At 64.8% G+C, this 8,834-nt stretch overlaps 1 protein-coding gene across 1 annotated transcript in view; it reads right to left on the bottom strand.

Moving 5' to 3' along the window:
• Window positions 1–961: 961 nt before the first annotated feature.
• BMP1 (bone morphogenetic protein 1) overlaps window positions 962–8,834 on the bottom strand; it is an 18,168-nt gene continuing 10,295 nt past the window's right edge. The window contains exons 7-19 of the mRNA XM_027907267.1: window positions 8,238–8,418; window positions 7,928–8,030; window positions 7,276–7,392; window positions 7,053–7,198; window positions 6,651–6,846; window positions 6,445–6,570; window positions 6,169–6,329; window positions 5,855–6,035; window positions 2,573–2,698; window positions 2,368–2,495; window positions 2,077–2,290; window positions 1,746–1,996; window positions 962–1,495 (exon numbers count right to left, since the gene is read on the bottom strand). Of these exons, the coding sequence (XP_027763068.1) occupies window positions 1,361–1,495; window positions 1,746–1,996; window positions 2,077–2,290; window positions 2,368–2,495; window positions 2,573–2,698; window positions 5,855–6,035; window positions 6,169–6,329; window positions 6,445–6,570; window positions 6,651–6,846; window positions 7,053–7,198; window positions 7,276–7,392; window positions 7,928–8,030; window positions 8,238–8,418 (2,065 nt within the window). The 3' untranslated portion in view covers window positions 962–1,360. The remainder of the gene's footprint in view (window positions 1,496–1,745; window positions 1,997–2,076; window positions 2,291–2,367; window positions 2,496–2,572; window positions 2,699–5,854; window positions 6,036–6,168; window positions 6,330–6,444; window positions 6,571–6,650; window positions 6,847–7,052; window positions 7,199–7,275; window positions 7,393–7,927; window positions 8,031–8,237; window positions 8,419–8,834) is intronic.

Here is an 8,834-nt window from a genome sequence, read left to right as displayed (position 1 = left end):
GGGACTGGGAGGGGACAAGGTGCTGAGGCGGTCACTGGTAACCCTCCCGCCCTCGCCAGCTCACAGGAAGGTTCGGGATGGAAGGAGATCTTCCTGTCCAACCCCCTCTGCCCCGAGCAGGTGGGGACACATCCAGGTACGTTTGGAATGTCTCCAGAGAGGGAGACTCCACGCCCTCCTTGGGCAGCTCTGCCATCCTCAAGGGAAAGAAGTTCTTCCTCACACTGTGGTTTAGTTTGTGGCCTTGTCCTGTCACTGGGCACCACTGGGAAGAGTATGGCTCCATCCTCTGGCATCCCTTGGAGATATTTGTGGTTAAGTTTATGGACCATCACTCCTTGTCCTGTCACTGAAAAGCTGAAACACTCCCTGAATTCGGTACCCTCTTTCCACCATCAGAACTGAAAAACCCTCTGGATGCAAAACCCCGGGGCCCATCACCATTCCACCTGGGAACAGCCACTCCAGAGCATCCCAGCCCCATCCTGACACCATCACACACGTGTTCCGCACCGGCAGAGCGCTCGGGATGGAGGGGAGGCACGAGGGAGCACGCGGTGGGCGCGGGGGCCGCGGCACAGCCCACCCGCCATCTGCCACCGGCACCCGGAGCGCGCGGTGGGCACGGCACGCGGTGGGCACGGCACGTGGCACCCACCCACCCACACTGGGGTGCTGCTGGGGGAGGGTGAGATACAGGGGGTGTGTATGTGGGGGGGAGCACCCTTCTGCAGAGTGCTGGGGGAGTGGGGGGCTCTGACAGACCCCATCACCCGTCACGGGTCCCACCACCCCTGGGACACGGTCTGGCTGCTCCTTCAGGGTTGCTGGCTCTGCTCCATCAGAGCCCTGAGGATGGGGGTCCGTGCAGGGTGCCGGGGGCTCTCCCCCCGCTATTCCAGCCCCGTTTTGGATGCCGTTTTTTCCCGGGGCGGAAGCAAAGAGGCCGGGGCTGCCCCGCTCCAAGTACAAGGGTATTTATTTCATGGGTACAAGAGAGAGACAGCACCTTGTGTGTGTGTTTTGGGCTCTTCCTGGTTACTGGTTTGTACATTCAGAGCTTCGGCCGGGGCAGGGAAGGGCAGCGGGTCCCGCTCAGGCCCCACCCCCAGCACCGGGGTGGGTGGTTTCCAGCAGGGCCCCCCTCCCCGTGCCCCCCGTGCCGTGGGCGCCCGAGCCCCGGCGCCCCGTGCGAGCGTGTCTTGAGTGCTGAGGTTGGCTGTGTGCTCCTCCTCCGTGCAGTCTGTGCGGGGCAGCAGCGCTCCCCACCTTCCTCCCTGCTCTTCTCCTCCTCCTCCTCCTCCTCCTCCTCCTCATCCTCCTCCCCTGCCCGCGGGGGTGGGGCCGGGACCCCCGGCCCTCATTTCCTCGTGTGCAGCGTGTCCTGGAACTTGGTGCTGGTGTAGCGAAGGTGGAAACCCTTCTTGTTGATGGTGTCGTCCGAGTGGAAGCGGATCATCACGGAGTCTCCGGCCGAGTAGATCTCCTCGGGGGGCTGTGAGGGAGAGGGAGGGAGTGCTCACATCCCTGGACGTTCCCGGGATGCGTGTGCACGGTGGGAGGGAGGGGGGATTTTTCCAACGGGGAGGGTGCAAATTGTCGCACCACATCGAATTCCCCCAGGGATTTCTACTGGCTGGGCCTTGCCTGTCACGCTGCACCCTCACACCGCTCTAACCTTCCCTAACCCCAACCCTAACATTGTTCCAAACCCCATACCCTGTCCCAATTCCTCCCCAACTCACCCCTGACCCGCAGAAGCGGCCGAGGCGCGGGGCCGTCCCGTCGTAGCCGTCGAAGAGCTCCATGTAGTCGTATCCGCAGTCGGCTTCCTCCTCGATCTCAAAGGTCTGGAAGATGAGCTCCACGCCGAACCCCTCCTCTGCCATGATCACCCACTCGCAGTCCGAGCCCCCCGGGTAGTTGTTGTCCCCGAATTGTGCGTGGGAATACAAGTCCTTGGTCTTCACCTCGGCGCGGACCTGGCCTCCGCACACTGGGGGACAAACCGGCCTTTAGGGGCGTCCACGCTCTCCCCGCACCCCACGGCCCCATTTCCCAGCCCCACGGCGCTACCTGTGGTGTGGGTGGCCTCAAACCCCTTCTTCTGGACGGAGTTGTCGGAGACAAACTTGAGGAACATCTTGTTGCCCGAGGAGACGACGGGCTCGGGCTCCTTGGCCCCGCAGAAGCGGCCGAGCGCTGGGGCCTTGGCGTCCTTCCCGTCGTAGATCTCCAGGTGGTCGTAGGCGCATTCCTGCTGCGCCTCCACGTCCAGCTCCGAGAAGGTCTGAGGAGGCGATGGATGGAGTTGTTGGTGGGGCTCAGTGGAGGGCACTCCAGCACTCCCCACCCCACAGTCCCTACCAGCTTGATGCGGTGCCCCGGCGTGGTGCTGATGGCCCAGGTGCACTCCTTCTTGCTGGGGTACTTGTCGGGCCAGTTGGGGCTGGTGATGGTCCCGGAGATGGATGTCACCTTGTGGTCACAGCCGGCTGCCGGGACAAGGGAAAGGGTCACGGATGCACGGAGTGGGGGTGTCCCACAGGGCCGGGGCGCGGGATGAGCCCACCTTCCTTGCAGTCGTGCTTGTTGTCGTGCAGCACGAAGCCGCTGCGGCACTGGCACTCGTAGCTGCCGAAGGAGTTGAGGCACTCGTGCTGGCAGCCCCCGTTGTTCTTGGAGCACTCGTCCTTGTCTGGGAGAGAGCAGAGGGATCACTGAGCGGGGTGGGAAAACCCTGGAGTGGGATATTCCAGCCCGGCACGGCATCCCAGCCCCACCAGCCCCACGCCCTCCGCGGAGCACCCAGCCAAGCAAGCGCCCCACAGCCAGCAGCAAGCAGAGCTCCAGCGTCCCGCTTCCAAATCCAGCCCCATCCAGGGGCGGGATGGGTCCTCCTCTCCCGTGGGCTCACCCATGGGTGCCACCATTACCTGCTGCCGGGATGGACGGGGTTGGGAGGGGAGGCAGAAAAACACACAGTGACAACCAAAGATGCACAAGAAAAGACCAGGACGCGGGAGGTCCCTCTTTACTCATCGATAGGAAATGTCACAGACATGGTAAAAATCGGAGGGGTGGGGGGGAAGAAAAAAAAACACCAAGGTCAGCTGGTAAACAAACAAAGGAATATGGGGTGCTTGGAACAAAAAAAAAAAAAAAAAAAAAAAAAAAATTTAAAAATTTTTAAAAAAATTAAAAATAAGGTCAACAACCAGTTCTGTCAAGCAAAAGGCTGCCGGGGGGCCGGCGGCACGGCTCGGCTCGGTCCCGCCGTGCTCCCGCATGGCTCCGGGGCCGCGGCGTTCCTGAGAAAGGTGGAGAGGATGGAGCGGCTCAGGAGGGGCCCCGCAGCCGCTTCTGCAGGCGGAACTTCAGGCCGGGCGGGCGAGATTTCGGGGGCTGCAGCTGCTGCTTCTTCTCTGCAAAGAGAGAGGGAGAGAAGGGGGGGAGCGATGGGGGCGCGGGGGGTGGCGGGGGCGGGAGGGGGGGGGACATGCGGAGCAGCAGCCGAGGAAGCAACAGCGAGGGGGACACCCCGGGAGCCCCCTCTGCAGCCCGGGGCGAGCGGCTCTGTGGGGAGGAAGAGGAGGAAGAGGAGGAGGAGGCACGGGGCTGGCTCCAGGAGGATGAGGGTGGGCTTTGCGCGAGCTCCTGGGGGTGTCCAGTCTGGGAATGGCAGTGGAGGGGTTCGGGAGCACCCCCTTGCTGGCTGAGCTGACCTCCCATCCCACCGCCTTTCCCGAGGGGCCTATGGCCGATGTCTCAGCACACCCAAACCCCCCTCCAGAGATGCTCCACGTCCCATTCTTTTCCCCCTCGCTCCCCCTCCCCACGAGGTGGTGGTCTGAGGAGTGGGCGTTGTGGGGTTGGAATCAGCAGCAATCAGCACCAGCCCCCCCCAGCATCCCGCTGTGCCGGACAGGAGCATCCCTCCCGGAGCCAGCAGTGAGGGGGGCCCTGCCCCAGTCCCCCCCGCCTCTCAACCAGAGGCCGTAACCTGACAGTCTCCTACGTCTGAGGGAGGAAGCGAGGCGGGAAGGCCCATTTGGGGATGGGAAGGGGCTTCTGGGCTCAGAGCAGCTCCAGCACCGGGGGAGGGAGGGAGCCTGGGCGGGCGAGACAAGAGCAGAGGAGAGTTGGCAGCGGAAAGAAGCCCACCGGGTCGGTGTCTTTAGCAATCCTTTATTCCAACCGGCTCGCTCGCCGCCGCCCGGCGTCAGCCGTGCGCTCACCACCGTTCTCCCCCGCGGGCATCCGAAGGGCTCCGGGCAGATCCCACAGCCCCCGCCGGCGCCTCTTCCCCCCCGCTGCGGAGACCCCCCTGTGCCGGGGCTCGGCCGAGAGCCGGGGGCACTCACCTGGGCACCGACACCGCGGCGGATTCCCGGGCGGAATTGTCCCGCATCCTTACGCGCGAGCCGACGGAGCCCCGGCCCGCGAGGACGAGGAGGAGGAGGAGGAGGAGGAGGAGGAAGAGGAAGGGGCCATGTCTTCACCGGGGGAAAACGGGCGCCCAGGCGGCCAGGCTGCCCTTGGCACCGAGGGATGGAGCTCGTCCGGAGCTCAGGGACCCTCCGCGGCTAAAAAGGCGCCGCACGGGAGATGTTTTGCCCAGGCATGGCCGGGAGCGACCCCGGGGCAGGGACTGAAAGAGGGGCCCCGCTGTGGCCGAGTCCTCCGGGGTGGTCCTGCTGCCGGGAAAGCCCGAGACCTGGGTGCGGAGAGGTGGAGGAGAGGGTTTGGTGGGCTGGGGTCGGGGCAGCCCCCACGGGATCACATCACATCCCGGTGGGAAGAGGGAAGGAGCCCGAGGCGCAGCACGGTGGGGGACACTCACCCGGCTGCCCCGTGGTCCTGCTCGGCCACCGGGGCTTCCCCGAGGATCCACTTTGTGGAGGGTGCCGGCTCCCGACGGCTGGGCCCCCTGGGCCGCCCTACTTGCCTTGGTTTTAATTAAACAAATAAAGCAAAGACACCTGACCCCCGCTCTGGGGAACCCTGGGGGAGCTCCAGGGGGCTCCGGGGGATGCCGGTCCCGCTGCTCCCGCAGCCAGGTGGCCACACTGCCCCACAAAAACAGTCAAAATGCAGCAGGAGGGGTCTGAGAGGTGCTGCCAGTCGCTCACGGCCAGGATGGTGTCCAGGGCACTGTGCCACACCGAGGGGACTCTCGCACGAGGGTCCCGTGGCAGCCCCCAGCCCAGGGTCCAGCCCTGGGTGATGCTCGGCTGCATCCAGTGTTATATTCCATGGGCCCATCCCTACCCCCCTGAGTCCCATCCGAAGGCGACACCAGCTCCTGGAGGGGTGGCCCAGGAGAGGAGGGCGGACCGTGGAGCGGACAGGGATAGGCAGGTAATGGTTTTTGGGAGGAGGGAATCGCCCTGGAGAGCTGAGACGTGGCCGGATGCTGATCCCGGGAAGCGGAGGAAGCCGATGCCGTGCAGCGTAGCAGGGAGCAGCAGCGCAGCAGAGCAGGGTGTCACCGTCCCCCCACCCCGGCAGCGCCACCCGAGGGGTGCAGCACCCAGGGCCGAGCACATCCCTGTCCCCAGCTGGCCCCCAGCACCCCCTGGAAATCTGGGGGCCTCCCAAGAGCACTGAAGTCGGACCCAACTATACCCCCAAAAAGAGGGGAAAACCTCCCAAAATGTGCTGCCAGCCAGGCTGGCAGGGGCTGGGAGGATTCAGACCCCAACAGGGGTCACCCCATCACCGGGCTGGAACCAGGGGGCTGCACGCCCAGGGCAGGCAAGGGGGAGCGTTAGCGGCGGTTTGGGGGGCGCGGGGAGGACCCGAGGGGTGAGGAAGGGCAGGGGACACCCGTGCCGGGGCCTGGCAGCTCTACCTGAGAAGAAATGGGCTTTGAAGCCCTTTTTGGAGACGGTGTTGTCGGACTTGAACTCGATCCTCATGTTGTTGTACTGCGAGGTGATCACGTCGGGCTTCTCGGCGCCGCAGAACTTGCCGTGCAGTTTGGAGTCGGCCGTCAGCCCGCTGCGCACCTCCACGAAGTCGTACTTGCACACCTGGGGGGGGGGGGCACAAAGCCGTGTTTGCACACCTCGTGGGGGGGTGGCACAGGGTGTGGAACACGGGGACATGGCTGTGCCACCCCCTGGGGAAGGGAGGGGTTCCCAGCAGCGTCTGCTGCCCACTCACGTCATTGCCCTCGGTCTCGAAGAAGTCGAACTGGAGGGAGATGCGGTACTGGGTGGGGGCCACCAGCTGCCAGATGCAGTTCTTGTTGGGGGGGTATTCTTTGGGCCACCCCGGGCTGGTGATGGAGCCGTTGAGCTTGGTGAGGAAACCTCCGCAGGCGGCTGCAGGGCGGGAGGCACCCGGCGCCCGTCACCTCCCCGGGCTCCGCGGGGTCAGGGACGCTGCGAGGGGCATCGTTTAGGGGGGTAGTCAGGGCGTTCTGGGGGGGGCACTCACCCTCGCAGCGGCGCTTGTCGGATGCCAGCTCGTAGCCAGGGTCACAGGCACACTTGTAGCTGCCCAGGGTGTTGACGCAGCGCTGCTCGCAGCCGCCGTTGTTGGGCCGGGAGCACTCGTCCATCTCTGGGCAGGGCAGGGCGGGATGAGCGGGAAGAGGGGCCGTGACCCCTCCCAGCACCCCCTCCCAGGAGCGACCCCCACACCTTTGAAGAAGTTGACGGCGAAACCCGCCTTGTTGATGGAGCCGTCGGAGACGAATTTCATCCAGAGCTTGTTGGAGGTGCTCTTGATGTCGTCGGGCTTGTCGTAGCCGCAGTAGCGGCCGATGAGGCTGCTCGACTCAGTGCTGCCATCCCGGATCTCCAGGTAGTCGTAGGCACAGCTGTCGTGCCGCTCGATCTGGTGGCAGGGGTGTTAGAACCGGGTCTGTCTCAGCCCCCCTGCACCCCCAAACCCTCCCTGCTGCCCACAGGCTGAACGAAGGTCCGGGGGAAACTGAGGCAGGGAGGCAGCACGGGGGGATGTGGAGCCAGGAAGAGCAGCCCCAGGCCTGTCCCTGGTTGGGGACACCTCCCCGTCCCGGTCTGGGAGGAATGCTGACTCACCTCGAAGGACTGGAAGGTCAATCCCACGTGGAAGCCCTCGGAGACGGTGATTTTCCAGACACACACCTTGCTGGGCCGATAGTCATCAGGGTAGTTGGGGGACTGGATGTGCCCGTTGTCCTTCTTCACTTCCCCCCCACAGATGGCTGGAAGGGAGGAGCAGCGACTTGAGCCCCCCTCCAACCCCTTCACTGACCTCCTGGCCCCCCTTGCTCACCCCTACCTTCGTAGACAGCGAAGAATCCTTTGCCCACCCAGTTGCTGCTGCTCCGAAACTCGACCCAGAGGCGGCTGTCGGTGGAGATGATGGGCTCGGGCAGCTTGTTCCCGCAGAACCTGCCTGGGGAGGAAGGCATGCTGGGCTCCTGCTGGCCAGGAACCCCTCCTCTTCCTTGCCACCCCCTCCTCTTCCTCCCAGTCATCCCCTCCTGGTGCCCCCTGTGCCCCTTCCCAGCCTAAAGCCAAAGCGCTGCTTCTCCCCCCGCTCCCCTCCAGCTTTGCTGGTGGTTTCAGAACTTAAACTGGTTATTCCAGGGTCAGATGGGATTTGGGGAACATCCAGCTTGCAGGGATGGGACCGGGATCCTGGAATCTCCCTGGGGAACATCCAGCTCATGGGGATGGGACCGGGACACTGGCACCTCCCTGGGCAGAGCTGTGCCAGCCAGCTGGGTCACCCAGACTGGTTTCACTGGCGCGGGGCCAAACTGGGAGCTCCTCTCACCCCAGTAACCCCTCTAGAGGTTGGTTTCCCCCCACCCCAGGGCTTTGGAACACCAGTCAGGCAAGGATAGAGGCCGAGGGGAGCCCCTGGTCCCAGTGCTGGAGCGTTCCCGGTGGGCAGGAGGAGCGGGCAGGAGGCCCCGGGTTGTTACCTCGCAGCGTGGCCTTTCTCCAGAACCCGTCTCTCACCTCCACGTAGTCGTACCAGCACAGCCGGCTTCGGTACAGGTCCAGGGTGGTGAAATTCAGGATGATCTGAGGTTGGGAAGGAGCAGGAAGAGCGTGGGGTGAGCCCCCCCACTGCGTCCCGTCTGCTGGGAGCCGGTGGGAGCCCCCGGCCCTGCTCTGCCCTCAGCCCACAGAGGGATGCTGGGATCAGGGACACCCCCAAAAAAAAGGGTGGGAGATGTGGGTAGGGAGGGAGGAGGAAGAGGAGGGCTGGCAGGAGGTGGGAGCCGGTACCTTCTCTCCGGGAGTGACGGAGATCCTCCAGACGCAGTGCATGTGGGCAGAGTATCCATTGGGGAATTCCGGGGAGGAGAAGTTACCCTGGCTGTCCTGGAGCGTCTCCCCACAGGCTACAAAGGAGAAAACACAGAAGTCAGACCCCCGGGAAAGCCCCCCAAGACCCCGCTGTGCCCTTCTCCCATTCAAATTCCCAGCCCTCGAGGACTCCCCAAAAACCCCCCCCATCACCACCCCAAAACCTACGGGGCTCCCGGCATCGCTCCCACCCCCGTGTGCACCTTCCACCCGCGGGGCAGGAGCCATCCCTGCCTCCCCGCGTGTCCCTCCCCGCCGCGGGGGCCCCGGCTCCACGCCCGGGCTCCGGGGCAGGTTTTCGGCAGCCGCGGCTGGAGCCGGCCCAGCGCTGCCATCTGGGAGCCACATGATGCCGTGGAAGCGGCACACACGGGGCTTTGCAGGGGCCAAGGCAGCCTCCCCCCTCCCCTCCCGCTCGGGGTGGCGGAGGTGGCGGGGGATACACGAGCTGAAAGGTGAAACGGTGCGAAAAAAGGGCCGTTTGAAACCCTTTCAAACCTTTCCCCACCCCCCTCC

The sequence above is a fragment of the Empidonax traillii genome, unplaced genomic scaffold, assembly GCF_003031625.1.
Source record: "Empidonax traillii isolate 1590-97213 ecotype Southwest subspecies unplaced genomic scaffold, ASM303162v1 scaffold1433:size205388, whole genome shotgun sequence".
NCBI classification, from domain to species: Eukaryota; Metazoa; Chordata; class Aves; order Passeriformes; family Tyrannidae; genus Empidonax; species Empidonax traillii.
Note: the sequence above shows the minus strand (reverse complement) of the source record. Positions and strands in the feature narration are given on the sequence as shown.